Below are 16,305 nucleotides of genomic sequence, written 5' to 3'. Positions count from 1 at the left end.
ATCTCCAGGGCAGTGGGATTTCTCTTGGCTTTGGGCTGTCTGTGGGCTGAGCTGCAGCATTCCCAGGAGAGCCCCGCGGTGCTGAGGGCTCAGGAGCTTTGCAGGCCCAGGGCAGGCTGTGGGTCATGGACTGGGAATGGCCCAGGAGTGTGTGGAACCCCTGCAGCCCCTGGGCTGGGCTGGGCTGGGCAGCAGGTGGCCCGTGGATATGAACATTGTCCTGCTTGGCCGCTCCATTCCTGGCTCACAGTCCGAGCTGGGGCCCAGAGAAAATGTTGTTCCTTTACAGAGTGGATTCAGTGTGTTCTGGCTGGTCCTGTGTCAGTCCTGCTGCTGCCACTGGGTCTGTGGTGGCTCTGCAGGCAGGAGGTGTCTCTGATCCCCAGGAGAGCCCGGGCTGGGTTGGGGGATTGATGGATTTGTGGCAGTGCCCCCAGGGACAGGGAGTTCCTGCTGCTGCCACTGGGTCTGTGGTGGCTCTGCAGGCAGGAGGTGTCTCTGATCCCCAGGAGAGCCCGGGCTGGGTTGGGGGATTGATGGATTGATGGATCTGTGGCAGTGCCCCCAGGGAGGGGCAGTTCCTGCTGCTGGTCCCTCTGCCCACCCTGCTCTGGGACAGACTGACCTTTGTAAATCCACATTTTTACTGAACTCTTCCCACTTTCCCATTCATTCCTCCCAGTCCTTCCCCACTCACTGCCCTGGCAGGGCAGCTCCTCCAGTCCCAGACCTGCTCTGGGGCTGCTGCAGGGCTGGGCTGTCCCTCCTCTGGGACAGGCAGGGCAGGCCCTGGGCATGTGGGTCACTGTGGGATGTTGGTGGGGGCTCTGGGGGCAGAGGGACCATGTGGGGGGCAGAGGGACCATGTGGGGGGCAGAGGGACCACGTGGGGCCTGTTCCTGCTTTCCAGAGCTTGGTGGTGTAGATGGAAATGCTGGGTTATAATTCCCAATAGAAGTTTAATTGTGGGCAACATGATGGAGTAAATTATTGCATGTATTGAAGTGCAAGAGAACTTGCTCCAGAACAGGGATTTATATTTTTTTATTTCCCTCCCTCCACTGTTCAGCAGCTCAATTGTGTGATTTTAGGACACCTTTGCCAAGAATTCCACAATGTTTTGTGGAAGTCTGGGGAGCTGAATATACGTAACTGTGTGTTACAGGGGGAGACATTTCTCCCTTTGGTGGTTTTCCTCTAAGCTCCAGGTGGGATCTGAGCTGCTCCTGGTTGTTTCCTGGCTCCAGAGTCCAGGGAGGCTCCTGGGAAGGCTGTAAAAGGCTTTCAGCCAGAAATGTAAAGAATTTGGAACTTGTAACTGTTGTTGAGTGAGATGAAACCTTTTGTCTTGGGAAATGTAGCAGGGTAGAGTTGATTTTTTTTCCTGCAATAAGAAATTCTACGTTTGTTCCTTGTGCTGGTCAGTCTTCAGTTCTGTAAGAAGGTGCAGGAGGGGGGTTGGGCTGTGCCCCAGGGCACAGGGACAGGGGCAGGGGCAGAGGGCACAGCCTCAGGCTGGGCCAGGGCAGGGGGCACAGCAGCAGGAATTGCTGCCTGGAAAGGGTGGGCAGACACTGGCAGGGGCTGCCCAGGGAGGGTTGGAGTGCCCAGCCCTGGAGGGGCCCAAGGCAGGACTGGCCGTGGCACTGAGTGCTCTGGGCTGGGGGACAAGGTGGGCATCGGGCACAGGGTGGGCTCCAGGGGCTGGGAGGGCTTTGCCAAGGTGGGCATCGGGCACAGGGTGGGCTGGCAGGGCTTTGCCAATGTGGGCATTGGGCACAGGGTGGGCTCCAGGGGCTGGGAGGGCTTTGCCAAGGTGGGCATTGGGTCCAGGGTGGGCTCCAGGGGCTGGGAGGGCTTTGCCAATGTGGGCATTGGGCACAGGGTGGGCTCCAGGGGCTGGCAGGGCTGTGCCAAGGTGGGCATCGGGCACAGGGTGGGCTCCAGGGGCTGGGAGGGCTTTGCCAAGGTGGGCATCAGGCACAGGGTGGGCTCCAGGGGCTGGCAGGGCTGTGCCAGCCTCAGGGATTCCGGGATTCTGGGAGGTGTGTCTGTCCCTTGTACCTGAATGACCCAGGAATGCCCCTGTGGTGCTGCAGGGTGGGAGTGTCCTGATGTCCTGGTGCTTCCAGGCAAACTTTCTCTTGGCTTTGCAGTCGTGCCAAAGGGAGATCCCCCAGGTGGACTCCCCTTTAACTCTTGCCCTGCAGCTGGAGGGTTTATTTTGGGTGAGATGATTCTGTTTGCAGCAATAACTTGGGGCAGGAGCAGTTCCTGCTGTTCATTCTGACCAGCTCTGTCAGTGTAAAGCCAATAAAGGTGGCAGAGTTTAATGTGCAGCTCCTCCAAATATAATAAGGAAATACTGGCCTTGGAATGCTTCGTGTTTTCACAGCAGGTGAAGGGGGTAAATACCAAGTTTTGCTCCCGGGAATTAGAGGAAATTGTTCCCAGTGTTGTGGTACTGCCCAGAGTGGCTGTTGGCAGCTCAGGCTGGGCAAGGAGCCACTACTGATGTGGTTTTTCAACACAGGACCAGCATTTCTGTGAAGTTCCCAAGTTCCTCATGGAACAGGGATGGTCCAGTCTGGACAGGGAGGCTGGATCTGCTCAGTCCTTTCATAGAATCAGGGAATTTCAGAATGGTTTGTGTTGGAAGGGACCTCAAAGCCCACCCAGTGCCACCCCTGCCATGGGCAGGGACACCTCCCACTGTCCCAGGGTGCTCCAACCTGGCCTTGGACCCTTCCAGGGCTGGGACAGCCCCAGGACAACCTGTGCCAGGGCCTGCCCACCCTCCCAGGCAGGAATCCCTTCCTAAATTCCGAAGGTGATCTCGGAGGTCTCTTCCAACCCAGTTCATTCTGTGATTCTAAGATGTTTCTAAAACAAGCTGATAATGTTTTTTTCCCTTTCATTGTTTCCTCGCAGCCCCGCGATCCCATCCCAGCCCCCCCGGCGCGCTCCATGCGGGATCTGCGCGGTGCCCGCGGTGCCCGGGATGGCAGCCAGGTGACAGCCAGGTGACAGCGGGGCGAGGATGACCCTGACGGAGCGGCTGCGCGGGAGGATCTCGGGGGCCTTCTACAGCCACGGGCTGCTCTGCGCCTCCTACCCCATCCCCATCATCCTCTTCACTGCCCTCTGCATCCTGGCCTGCTGGTGAGGCACGGGGGGCCGGGGGCACGGGGGGCCGGGGGCACGGGGGGCCGGGGGGCACGGGGGTCTGGGGGCACGGGGGGCCGGGGGCACGGGGGTCTGGGGGCACGGGGGTCTGGGGGCACGGGGGTTTGGGGGCACGGGGGTCTGGGGGCACGGGGAGCCGGGGGCACGGGGGTCTGGGGGCACGGGGGTCTGGGGGGCCAGGGGCACGGAGGGCTGGGGGCACGGAGGGCTGGGGGCACGGGGGTCTGGGGGGCACGGGGGTCTGGGGGGCCGGGGGCATGGAGGGCCGGGGGCACGGGGGGCCGGGGGCACGGGGGGCTGGGGGCACGGGGGGCTGGGGATCCATGGCCACGGGGAGCCAGGGGCACGGGAGTCTGGGGATCCATGGGCACGGGGGGCCGGGGGCACAGGGGTCTGGGGATCCATGGGCACAGGGGGCCGGGGGCACGGGGGGCTGGGGGCACGGGGGTCTGGGGATCCATGGGCACGGGGGGCCGGGGAGTCAGGGGACACACCTGGTATCCGTGGGCACACACGTGGGGGATCCGTGGGCGCACACTGGATCCGTAGGCACACACCTGGGATCCGTGGGCACACTGGATCCGTGGGCACACTGGATCCGTGGGCACACACATGGGATCCGTGGGCACACTGGATCCGTGGGCACACACCTGGGATCCGTGGGCACACCCGTGGGATCCGTGGGCACACACATGGGATCCGTGGGCACACACCTGGGATCCGTGGGCACACACCTGGGATCCGTGGGCACACACATGGGATCCGTGGGCACACACATGGGATCCGTGGGCACACACATGGGATCCGTGGGCACACCCGTGGGATCCGTGGGCACACCCGTGGGATCCGTGGGCACACACATGGGATCCGTGGGCACACACATGGGATCCGTGGGCACACTGGATCTGTGGGCACACTGGATCCGTGGGCACACAGGGCTCCCCTGGGGTTTTCCTGGCAGTGCTCCCCTCTGGGCCCACCCAGAATCTCCGTGTCATTTAAACTTCATGGGTTTGTGTCACCCCTTTATATGGACCAAAAGAAACAGGAAGGGTGAAGTGTCTTCACCTGGTTTAATGAGTAGAAACTAATTAAGTGAGCCGAGACAGTCAGTGAGACAGTCAGTGAGACAGTCAGTGAGACAGTCAGTGAGACAGTCAGTGAGACAGTCAGTGAGACAGTCAGTGAGACACAGGCACCCCCAGCACCTGGAGGTGCCTCCAGAGCCATGAATTAAAAATGGAGAGCAGGAAAGCTGATCTTGCCCTGCACACCCACCCTGCTCTCCCTGCACTCTGTGCTGTGCATTCCCTGCTCTCCCTGCTCTCTGTGCTGTGCATTCCCTGCTCTCTGTGCTGTGCATTCCCTGCTCTCCCTGCTCTCTGTGCTGTGCATTCCCTGCTCTCCCTGCACTCTGTGCTGTGCATTCCCTGCTCTCCCTGCACTCTGTGCTGTGCATTCCCTGCTCTCTGTGCTGTGCATTCCCTGCTCTCCCTGCACTCTGTGCTGTGCATTCCCTGCTCTCCCTGCACTCTGTGCTGTGCATTCCCTGCTCTCCCTGCACTCTGTGCTGTGCATTCCCTGCTCTCTGTGCTGTGCATTCCCTGCTCTCCCTGCACTCTGTGCTGTGCATTCCCTGCACTCTGTGCTGTGCATTCCCTGCACTCTGTGCTGTGCATTCCCTGCTCTCCCTGCTCTCTGTGCTGTGCATTCCCTGCTCTCCCTGCTCTCTGTGCTGTGCATTCCCTGCTCTCCCTGCTCTCTGTGCTGTGCATTCCCTGCACTCTGTGCTGTGCATTCCCTGCTCTCCCTGCTCTCTGTGCTGTGCATTCCCTGCACTCTGTGCTGTGCATTCCCTGCTCTCCCTGCTCTCTGTGCTGTGCATTCCCTGCACTCTGTGCTGTGCATTCCCTGCTCTCCCTGCTCTCTGTGCTGTGCATTCCCTGCTCTCTGTGCTGTGCATTCCCTGCACTCTGTGCTGTGCATTCCCTGCTCTCCCTGCTCTCTGTGCTGTGCATTCCCTGCTCTCTGTGCTGTGCATTCCCTGCTCTCTGTGCTGTGCATTCCCTGCTCTCCCTGCACTCTGTGCTGTGCATTCCCTGCTCTCCCTGCTCTCTGTGCTGTGCATTCCCTGCTCTCTGTGCTGTGCATTCCCTGCACTCTGTGCTGTGCATTCCCTGCTCTCCCTGCTCTCTGTGCTGTGCATTCCCTGCTCTCCCTGCACTCTGTGCTGTGCATTCCCTGCTCTCTGTGCTGTGCATTCCCTGCTCTCTGTGCTGTGCATTCCCTGCACTCTGTGCTGTGCATTCCCTGCTCTCCCCATGGACCCTGATCTGGGTACAGCTGGGTGTGACGTCCCTGGGGAATGTCCCTTGGGGTTGGATCATTGCCAGGGGGCTGAGCCAGCCTCTGTGCCCAGCCTGTGCCCACATGTGCATGTCCAGACTCTGCCTTCAGGTTTGTAATTCCAGGTGGGTTTGCTCAGAATGCTGCCAGTGTGATGATTTGCTCTGTGCCTCTGGGAAGGCTCTGCTGTGCTGGCAGAGCTGCAGGTCTGCCCCAGAGCTGTGCTGGTCACACAGGCTGCTCCCACAGGATTACAGGATTATCAGAGGGATGATTTCCATGTGTTGGAGCCCCCCGGGGTGGCTGCTCCTGGCTGGGACCCTCTGTGGCTGAGCAGCACTCGGGGTGTTGCCTCCTGATGTTTCACTGCTCCACTGGAGTCCTTGAAGCTGTCAAGGAGTTTTTTTCTCAGATCTCTTGCTCTGTAGAACATGAGGCTCTGCAAGGCCCAAGCAAGTGTGTCCTCCCTTTCCTTTATCTTGGATGAGGTTCCAAGTGCCAGCTCCTTTTGGCTCCAGCTTTGCTGGGTGCTGCTTTCCCGTGGCATCTTTTCACCTGAAAGCTGCCCCCAGCAGAGCCAAACTGGAGTTCCAGGTGTGTCCTGAGCCACCTGAGTCGCTGTTTCACCTCATTCCTGCCTGGCAGTGGCTCCCAGAGCTGCCCATGTCCTCAGGCTCCTCTTTCCAGCTCTCCCAGGTACTGCTGCCCCAGGGAAATGCAGGATTGCAGGACAGCTGCTGCAGTGTGGAATGTTCACCCACAATGTTGTGTTTTGGGAGGGATAAACACACCCCCTCCGTGCTACTCCTCTTCCTTAATTCAGGGTTCCCCAGCCAGGAGGAGTCTGATGGGGGTCACCAACAGCTGACCTTGTTCTTGGGAACCTCGTGCCCGCTGGGCCAGGCCTGGTACCTGCCCTGTCATTGCTCAGAGCAGGGAATTGGTGTCCCCACCACATCCCTGGGGCTCCAGCCAGGTGGTGTGTGGCACCTGTGGGTTTGTGGCAGTGTCTGCCTTCCCAGGTGCCAATATTTGAGGGCTCTGCAGTGACTGGTCACCTCCAGGCTGCAGAAACTCGTCCAACACTCCATCAGGTGTGAAGTGAAGAGTCTGTTCTTTTGGATGAGTTTCAGGAGCTCGTTAGTAAAGCAGATAATGACCCTGGGAGAGACAGGCAATAAAAACGTGGTGATGTCCCTGGAGAGCAATAGAACCTCGGCAAAAAATTGAGGTGTGGCTGAAGTGCTCCCTCTTGAGAAACCATTTTTGGGGTGTTTCAGTTCCTGTTCTGCTCTGCACTAACTGCTGGTAATTGGATGATAACTCTGGCTGGAGAAGTGGCTTTGCTAATTAGCTCAGAACTCTTCTGGAGTGGGGCCCCTTCTGCCCCTGAGCACGTCAGTGGTGAGAGTGAGCCCTGACAGGGATCTGTGCCCAGCTCTGAGCCCTGACAGGGATCTGTGCCCAGGAGTGAGCCCTGACAGGGATCTATGCCCAGCTCTGAGCCCTGACAGGGATCTGTGCCCAGCTCTGAGCCCTGACAGGGATCTGTGCCCAGGAGTGAGCCCTGACAGGGATCTGTGCAGAGCTCTGAGCCCTGACAGGGATCTGTGCCCAGGAGTGAGCCCTGACAGGGATCTGTGCCCAGGAGTGAGCCCTGACAGGGATCTGTGCCCAGGAGTGAGCCCTGACAGGGATCTGTGCCCAGGAGTGAGCCCTGACAGGGATCTGTGCAGAGCTCTGAGCCCTGACAGGGATCTGTGCCCAGGAGTGAGCCCTGACAGGGATCTGTGCCCAGCTCTGAGCCCTGACAGGGATCTGTGCCCAGGAGTGAGCCCTGACAGGGATCTGTGCCCAGGAGTGAGCCCTGACAGGGATCTGTGCCCAGGAGTGAGCCCTGACAGGGATCTGTGCCCAGGAGTGAGCCCTGACAGGGATCTGTGCACAGGAGTGAGAAATACAAGGAGAGGTGCTACTCTGCATTTGTCACACCCAGAGCTCAGTCAGGGGCTGCTCTCTGCATTTGTCACACCCAGAGCTCAGTCAGGGGCTGCTCTCTGCATTTGTCACACCCAGAGCTCAGTCAGGGGCTGCTCTCTGCATCCAGCACTTGCTGAGCATCCCTGGCAGTATGAGGTGCCTCCCTGTTTGCTGTGTGTGGGCTGAGCCCTGTCTGTGGTGTGTGGCTGCACAGAGTGTTGTGCCAGTGGCTGGGGCAGCTCCAGCTGGTGGAGCTGGTGGGCACTGATCCATCCCTGGGGTCCCTGCAGGAGCTGTGTGGGATGGGCACCCCCTGGGGCAGGGCTGTTGGACCAGAGGAACCCGCTGGTGGCCACAGTGGCACATCTGCCTTTGAGCCAGGTGCCTGTGCAGCAGTTTAGGGCAGCTGTGGAGCTGAGTCTCTGCAGGTTTGTTGTTTGACTGAAATGTGAAGTTCCACTCCTGGGGAATTGCAGAAGTGGCTGGAACCAGAGCCCCTGGGGGAGGGTGTGTGTAGTTATTTATTCATGGAAGAGCATTCCCCTCTCTCCCTGCTTTGTACCATTGGTGTGACAGCCAGAGGAGTGAGTTGCCCCCAGACTCCTCTGCCCCAGGTGCCCAGGGAACAGTGTCCTGGCATTTCCTGATGCCACTGGAGCAGGGGGTGCCCAGGGAACAGTGTCCTGGCATTTTCTGATGCCACTGGAGCAGGGGGTGCCCAGGGAACAGTGTCCTGGCATTTCCTGATGCCACTGGAGCAGGGGGGGTGATGAGGCCTCTGTTCTCTCCCTTCCCAGTGCAGAATTTTGGGGCCCTGTTAGTGGCAAACAGAGCAAATCCACCATCCCCTGCTCAGAGCCAGAGCCTGTTGATGCCCCTGCCGGGGCTAAAGAGGAGCTCCTGCTGCTCTTTGACCTTCCCAGCCTCTGGCAGAGGGAACCTGTGAGATCCCCTGGGATCAGACTCAGCAGGTCTGTCCCTGTGAGAGCCGAGGCTGCAACAGGCAGGGATGATCCAAAGTCTCCACCAGATGTTTGTTGTGGCTCCTGCACACCCCCAGGCGGCTCAGGGGGATCCACCTCTGCAGAAGCACATTGTGTGAATCCCAAGTGTTTTCCTTGGATTTCTCTTGTCTCATCAACAGCACAATCTTTTAGGGAAAAAAATCATCCCAGTCACTGTGCTTTGTTCCTCACTTGATTTCATTTTGGTGTTTTATTATTCCTTTTTCTCTTCCTTCCAGTTGCACAAAGAAATTACAATAATTAGATGTGTTTCTGTCAGACTAATAAGAATCAAATCTGACGAGCTTTGCTGTGGTTTCATGTTCTCTTCCAGCCCTTTGTTGTTCACTCTGAGGCCTCATTGCTTGTTCCTCCCTGGCCTTTGATGATCCAAACTGAGCCCCAGTGAAGTGGGCAGAGCAGTGCATGAAAACAATTCCAAGGCCTTTATATTTATTCTGGCAATATGGCAAGAAAATTAAGCTGTAAACAGGAAAATGTGCCAGGACCTGCAAGGCCACAAAAAGCCTGAGGTTCGTTCCCCAGTTCCTGCCAGTGCTGATAATCCCAGATCACTGAGGGATCTCTGGATCAGCAGCTTTGCTTTCCCCACCAGCTCAATTCTGATTTGCTTTTAACAACTTCTAACCACCTCTGGAGTTACAAACCCTGTTCTAAACCCTCTAAACTGCAGTTTCTCAGCTTTCGAGTAGTTTGAAGTCTCTGCTGTGGGGCAGCTGCTTCATTCGGCCGAAGGTTGTGGTGGCAAAGGAGCCAGAAGGTCCATATTTTGAGCTGTTTTGGAGTCTCATTGCTGCTGTTAGAGGTGCTTTGAGGACAAATGAAGTTACTGGCAAGTTTTGGAAATAGTTTCAGTCTAAATGAGGCAAAGGAGAGGATTGTGAAGGTTTGGGGCAGGCACTGGGGAGCCCTGAGTGTCTGGGTTTGTGCAGGATGGGCAGGAACTGAGCCATGGCCGTGCTTGGTGTTCTGAGGTGCTCTGAGGTGATGGGGGAATTCTGGAGAGGCCCTTCTTCCTCTCCCAGGACTTGTAGTTATCCCTTTCCAATGGGGATGGGTTCCTGTGTTGGGAAGAGACCCCACTCATTGCCAGGAAAGCCAAAACCCTCTCACTGTGTGTGCTGCCCTGCACAGCTTGGCCTGTGCCGGGGTGGGCCCTGCCCTTCTCTGAGCTCCTCTGTGCACCAAGGTCCATGACAATCCCCATCTCTGGTGTCTCCTGTCCCCAGTTACCCCCTGCTGAAGCTGCCCCTGCCGGGCACGGGCCCCGAGGAGTTCAGCACACCAGTGAAGGACTACGTGCCACCCGCCCTGGGCACGGGCACCCCGCGCGGGGACCCCGGCGAGCGGCCCCACTGGGTGAGTCCTGCTGGGTCAGCTGGGCTGGGCTGGTGACACAGCCACAGAAACATCCAGGCTGGCAGGGACCTCCCAGGTCACCAAATCCAGCTCTCCCGGGGGGTCTGCAGTGCTGGGAGAGGTGTCTGTGAGAGGCACCCAGCCCCTGCTCCTGCCTGCCCTCCCAGAGCCAAATCCAACCCTCCAGCACTCCTGGGGGATCTGTGGCACCGGGAGAGGTGTCTGTGCAAGGCACCCAGCCCCTGCTCCTGCCCTCCCTCCCAGATCACCAAATCCAGCAGCAGTTCAGCCCCTGCTCCCACAGGAGTGCCCCAGGCTGCTGCCAACACCATCAGTGGCATTTTGCCTCTTGCAGAAACAGCCTCTTTTTGTTCTTGCTTGGTTAGTCCCGGCATGTCCCACCTCTGGTCAGGGGAAGGGATGCAGAGCCTGGTGCAGCCCTGCCCTGGGGCTGCCAGGCTGTGCCTGCCCTGCCCCTGCCCCTGCCCCTGGCCAGGCTGTGCCTGCCCTGCCCCTGCCCCTGGCCAGGCTGTGCCTGCCCCTGCCCCTGCCCCTGCCCCTGCCCCGAGGCTGTGCCTGCCCTGCCCCTGCCCCAAGGCTGTGCCTGCCCCTGCCCCTGCCCCTGGCCGGGCTGTGCCTGCCCTGCCCCTGCCCCTGGCCGGGCTGTGCCTGCCCTGCCCCTGCCCCTGCCCCTGCCCCTGCCCCGAGGCTGCCCCTGCCCCTGCCCTGCCCCTGCCCCTGCCCCTGCCCCTGTCCCTGCCCCTGCCCCTGCCCCGAGGCTGCCCCTGCCCCTGCCCCTGGCCAGGCAGTGCCTGCCCCTGCCCCTGCCCCTGCCCCGAGGCTGTGCCTGCCCCTGCCCCTGCCCCTGGCCAGGCTCTGCCTGCCCCTGCCCCTGCCCCGAGGCTGCCCCTGCCCCTGGTCGGGCTGTGCCTGCCCTGCCCCTGCCCCTGCCCCTGCCCCTGCCCCGAGGCTGCCCCTGCCCCGAGGCTGCCCCTGTCCCTGTCCCTGCCCCTGCCCCTGCCCCTGTCCTCCCCTGCCCTGCCCTGGGCTCACCCCCTCTGTCCCCTGCAGTACGTGGGTGCTCCTGTGGCCTACATCCAGCAGATCCTGGTGAAAGCCACCGTGTCCCCCTGGCAGAAGAACCTCCTGGCCGTGGATGTGTTCCGGGCGCCGCTGGCCCGCGTCTTCCAGCTGGTGGAGGAGGTCAGGAACCACGCCCTGAGGGACAGGTGAGGCACAGGGGGCCACTGCTGGGCACAGCTGGCAGGAAACCACTGCCCCTGGCTGTGAGCATGGGCTGGGAGCTGGTGGGAGTCTCAAAAGGAAAGGAAAATGAAGGATCGGTGCTGACAAGCAATGTGGGATCCATCCTGCACACAGAGCATTCCACATTTCTGCTGGAGAACTTCCCTGCCCTTCAGTTGTTGATAATCCTCAGGAATCTTCTGGTCAGTCTGGAAGGGGTCTCCAGGTTGATACCTGTCAGAGCAGCTGCATTGGCACAGAATTCCAGCTCCTGTGCCCACCCCGTGCTCCCTGGAGTTCCACATGCCCAGGAGGTGGGAGAGCAGAGCCATGCACAGGTTCTTAGGGAATTCTCATTTGTGTGGTATTTTCCAGGGAAAGGCTTTTCCTAATCACAGGTCTCTGTCATGGCCACTCACATCAGTTTTACACATCATGAGGTGATTTATTACCCTCCCTGTGCCTCTCTGTCCTTTCCAGCTTCCCTCTTCCTGTCTTCTCCATCTCCCTGATGAGATCCCACCTCAGAGCAGGAACTGTTTTCAGCCCCCAAGGGGGGTCTTGCCCCTTGTGCTGTTAAAAGAAGGGATTACATTTATCCCAGCCCTCAAATCATCAGCCTCAGGTCCTCTGTTCCTTTCCAGAGTGTTCCTGGACTGTGTCATTGGCAGATGTCCCTGGGTCTTATCACAAGTTATTAATAAAAATACATAATAATCACAGAACCCCAGACTGGTTTGGGTTGGAAGGGACCTTAAAACTCATCAAGGCCTGTCCAGCCTGGCCTTGGACACTCCCAGGGATGGGGCAGCCACAGCTGCTCTGGCACCCTGTGCCAGTCCTGGTTCCCTGACCTGTCTCTGGGAGACCCCTTTTGTTTCCCTCAGCATTGGAGGTTCCCCTTCCATGGCCTGGTTCTCCCTGCACCACAATTTTGTGTCTCTCCTGTGAATTAAAGCATTTTCTGGGTGGTGCTGCACCCAAAGCTCTGAGGCCCAGGGGAGTGAGACCTGCTCTGCTTCCCCCAGCCAAGGAGTCAGGAGTTTAAAGCAGAAACCCCTCATATTCTCTGCTGGGAAACCAAGAATGCCTTTTATACACAATAAATTACCCTGGTGGGTGGTTGGTTTTGTTGTTTGGGTTTTTTTGTAATGAATTTTCCATGGAGTTCCAAGTTTTTATCTGAGAGTTCCATGTTTTTATGTGAGTTCCAGGTTTTATGGAGTTCCTTGCCAAGCTCCCACCAGGGTTTGCTGTGTAAGGCCAGAGGGGCTTCCCAGGGTGTCCTTTGGTGCTCAGTGAGGATGAGGGTGCTGAGAACAGCCCAAAGTGGGGGGGAAATGGTGCCCCTGGACCTTTGGTCCTCTCCCATCTTTCCAGCCCGGCGGTTCCTCCATCCCTGGTCCTGCAGCTCTCCCAGGTTCAGGCTCAGCCTCCATCCCTGAGAGTCCATCCTGCTCCTCCCCTCATGGCTGGCCGAGTCTGGGCCCTTCCCTTGCCCCAACTGCTGCTCTCGGGGCCCTCTCTCAGCAGTGCCATGTTTGCTGTTAAATACAGATTTACTCTTGTTTCCTCTCCCTGCCACCTCCCCCAGCCTTGGGCTGACCTTCTGTCCACGTGCTCAGTCTGTCTCCCCTGTTATCCTGCAGGATAATGGAATAATCTGTTCCCATTCCAAGGCAGAAACAACTCACTCCCAGGGCTGTGTTGTCCCCTCGTTATCTGCCTTGTGTCCTCACTGTATTCTCATTATCTCCCCTCAACGTTGCCCTTGTGGAGCAGTGAGGCAACATGGAACCAAAATTAGTACATTATTATTATTATTATTATTATTATTATTGTTATTATTACCACCAGAAGAGAAGCCCTCCAACACTCAGCCCTAAGCCTTGGGGTAAGGTCACCATTTCAGTGATGGACTCTGATATTTAATGAAACATCTGATTCTGAGATAAATTCTGAAGTTATGGACATTCTGAAAGTCACTATGAAGTTCTTGTTGTCTGTCCCTGCTGAAGTTGAGCACAGCTGATTTTCCTGATATGCAAACAGACTTCTTTTATATTCTGCTTTTTTTTTTTTAATATCAAAGCCCAAAGGAGCTGAGGGTTCCTGAGTTTACCTGGACAGGGGCACATGTGGGTGTCCTGTATCAGCTTTGAGCTCCCCCTTGTGAGATCAGGAGTGCCCTGGAAGTTGTGGTGTGCCCAGTGCTGGGTTTGGTGTCACTGCCCACACCCCAGCCTGGCAGGGACAGGGCTGGGAGGGTGTCCTGGCAGTGGGGCTGTCCCTGGGCTGGTGTGGTGTCACCCGTGGGCAGTGTCCCCTCCCAGGGCTGGCTCAGGCTGTAACACAAGCCATGGGCAGCTCCTGGAGCCCTTCCCAGGGTTGTCACTTCATCAATCCCTTCACAGTTTCTTTCCCAAAGCTTTTGTCCCTCCAAACACCTCTTTTTGAGTGTATTTTCCAGTCTTGTCTTTTGGTAGCTGTGACTTTCCCAGGATGCAGCCACGGGATACAGATTGTGAAGGGAGTCCTCACAAAGGCAGCTCATCATTTATTAATTTCTGTGTTAGTTCTTTGTGGAACCACCTTCCTGTGGCCTGCGAGGCCAGAGCCAGCAGGGACTGGCCTCTGTTCTTCACTTGGCCTTTGCTGGAGACCTTTCTTGGGCAGATCCCACCAGCTCTGTGTCCCAGGGAGGGAAGTGTCTCTTCTGGAGCAGCAGCTCCTCCCTGTCCAACTGCTGGTTCTGTCACTGACCCTTCACACCAGGACCTCATGTAAACCCAAGCTGAGTCTTGCTTGAATCAGTGTTTGATGAGGGTTCTGTCACTGAAGTAGAGGAAGTCTGGGAGCAAACACAGGTCCCAGTTCATACCAGTTACAGCTCTGTGGAGTTCTGAAGCTCTGAGGTTCACACAAAGCAGGGGAGTTGGGAAGTCACAGCCCCCAGCGAGGCACTGAGTCCTGGGTACACTTCAGAGCACTCTGTGCCTCAAAGGATCCACCTCAGGGAGACTGAGCAGCATTCCTGTAAAACATCCAATTCACCGTGTGGAGAGAGCACGGAGAGGGGTGTGAGGGCTTGGAAGAAGGAGTGAGGGAGGCAATTTCTCTGTTGAGGGAAGGTGTCTTGGATGTGGAAGTGGAAATGGTGTTGCTGAGGAGGGGTGAGCAGTGAGAGCTGGTGGGCTGGCAGCACCAGAGGAGGGAGGATGGACTCTGGAGCCTGTGCACAGTTCCAGGGAGACCCTGGGCAGAGCCTGAGGCTCCTCCTCAGCTGTAGGAGGAAGAGCAGTGACAGAGTGATGAAGGTCCCTGCAGTGTCCATCTCAGCAGCTTTGCCTTTCCTGGGGCAGAGTCAAACACACAGAGGGCCATTGGGTCCCACTGCTCTGTGATTGCCATGCAGTGCTGGGGCCAGGAGCCTGGAGGAGCTGGGCTTGCAGTGACAGGGCTGAGCTGGGCTTGCAGTGACAGGGCTGAGCTGGGCTTGCAGTGACAGGGCTGAGCTGGGCTTGCAGTGACAGGGCTGTGCCTGCAGTGACAGGGCTGTGCCTGCAGTGACAGGGCTGTGCCTGCAGTGACAGAGCTGTGCCTGCAGTGACAGAGCTGCTGTGCCTGCAGTGACAGAGCTGCTGTGCCTGCAGTGACAGGGCTGTGCCTGCAGTGACAGAGCTGTGCCTGCAGTGACAGAGCTGCTGTGCCTGCAGTGACAGAGCTGCTGTGCCTGCAGTGACAGAGCTGCTGTGCCTGCAGTGACAGAGCTGCTGTGCCTGCAGTGACAGGGCTGTGCCTGCAGTGACAGGGCTGCCGTGCCTGCAGTGACAGAGCTGGAGTTGCTGTGCCTGCAGTGACAGAGCTGGAGTTGCTGTGCCTGCAGTGACAGGACTGAGCTGTGCCTGCAGTGACAGAGCTGGAGTTGCTGTGCCCGCAGTGACAGAGCTGAGCTGTGCCTGCAGTGACAGGGCTGCCGTGCCTGCAGTGACAGAGCTGGAGTTGCTGTGCCTGCAGTGACAGGACTGAGCTGTGCCTGCAGTGACAGAGCTGGAGTTGCTGTGCCCGCAGTGACAGAGCTGGAGTTGCTGTGCCCGCAGTGACAGAGGGCCCCACTGCCCTGTGCTTCCTTGCAGTGCCGGGGCCCGGAGCCTGGAGGAGCTGTGCCTGCAGGTGACGGAGCTGCTGCCCGGGCTGCGGCGCCTGCGGGACCTGCTGCCCGAGCACGGCTGCCTCCTGCTGTCCCCGGGCAACTTCTGGCAGAACGACCGCGAGCGCTTCAACGCCGACCCCGACATCTTCAAAACCATCCACCAGCATGAGCCAAAGACCCTGCAGACCTCGGCCACTCTCAAAGGTGAGGGGCTGCAGTGCCAGAGGAGCCATCAGAGTCACCTGCAGATTCCATCGTTATTCCGTCCTCACTGACCTCAGCACTGTCTGTAACCCCCTGAAGGGAAGTTGTGGCCAGGTGGGGGTTGGTCTCTTCTCCCAGGCACTCAGCAATAGGACAAGGGGGCACGATGGGCTCAAGCTCTGCCAGGGGAAATTGAAGTTGGAGATCAGAAGAAATTCTTTGCAGAGAGAGTGCTCAGGGATTGGAATGGGCTGCCCAGAGAGGGGGTGGATTCCCCATCCCTGGAGGGTTTTCAGCTGAGCTTGGCCGTGGCACTGAGTGCCATGATCTGGTAAAGGGACTGGAGTTGGACCAAGGGTTGGACTTGATGATCTGGGAGGGCTTTTCCAACCCAATCCATTCTATGGATGTGGCACTGAGTGAGAATCCACCATGTCTTGATCCAACCCCACTGTGATCACCAGCCCAGGGCACTCTGTGCCCTGGGCTGGTGATCACAGTGGGGTTGGATCAAGTCGTGGTTGGATCAAGTCGGGGTGATCACAGTGGGGTTGGATCAAGGGTTGGACTTGCTGATCTTGGAGATCTTTTCCAACCCAATCCATTCTGTGATTTCCAACATTTGGGTTGCTGGAAGTACCAATTTGGGTGGCATTTTGTCACTCTCAGCAGCTGAAATGGAGCTGCCCAATCTGTGACAGCTCTTATTTTGGATCTATATTTGAGCTCAGACTGTGGAAAATGAATAATTCACTCAGTCAGGCTCCTTTCTGCAGGTAAAAATAGCAGGTGTTTTGTTCCTCTCCC

General features: G+C 58.1%; 1 protein-coding gene across 1 annotated transcript in view; it reads left to right on the top strand.

Moving 5' to 3' along the window:
- SCAP (SREBF chaperone) overlaps positions 1–16,305 on the top strand; it is a 55,624-nt gene that overhangs the window by 9,253 nt on the left and 30,066 nt on the right. The window contains exons 2-5 of the mRNA XM_071560325.1: positions 2,932–3,162; positions 9,767–9,896; positions 10,968–11,125; positions 15,278–15,498. Of these exons, the coding sequence (XP_071416426.1) occupies positions 3,041–3,162; positions 9,767–9,896; positions 10,968–11,125; positions 15,278–15,498 (631 nt within the window). The 5' untranslated portion in view covers positions 2,932–3,040. The remainder of the gene's footprint in view (positions 1–2,931; positions 3,163–9,766; positions 9,897–10,967; positions 11,126–15,277; positions 15,499–16,305) is intronic.

The sequence above is a fragment of the Pithys albifrons genome, chromosome 7, assembly GCF_047495875.1.
Source record: "Pithys albifrons albifrons isolate INPA30051 chromosome 7, PitAlb_v1, whole genome shotgun sequence".
NCBI classification, from domain to species: domain Eukaryota; kingdom Metazoa; phylum Chordata; class Aves; order Passeriformes; family Thamnophilidae; genus Pithys; species Pithys albifrons.
This window is presented reverse-complemented; position numbering and strand designations above follow the sequence as displayed.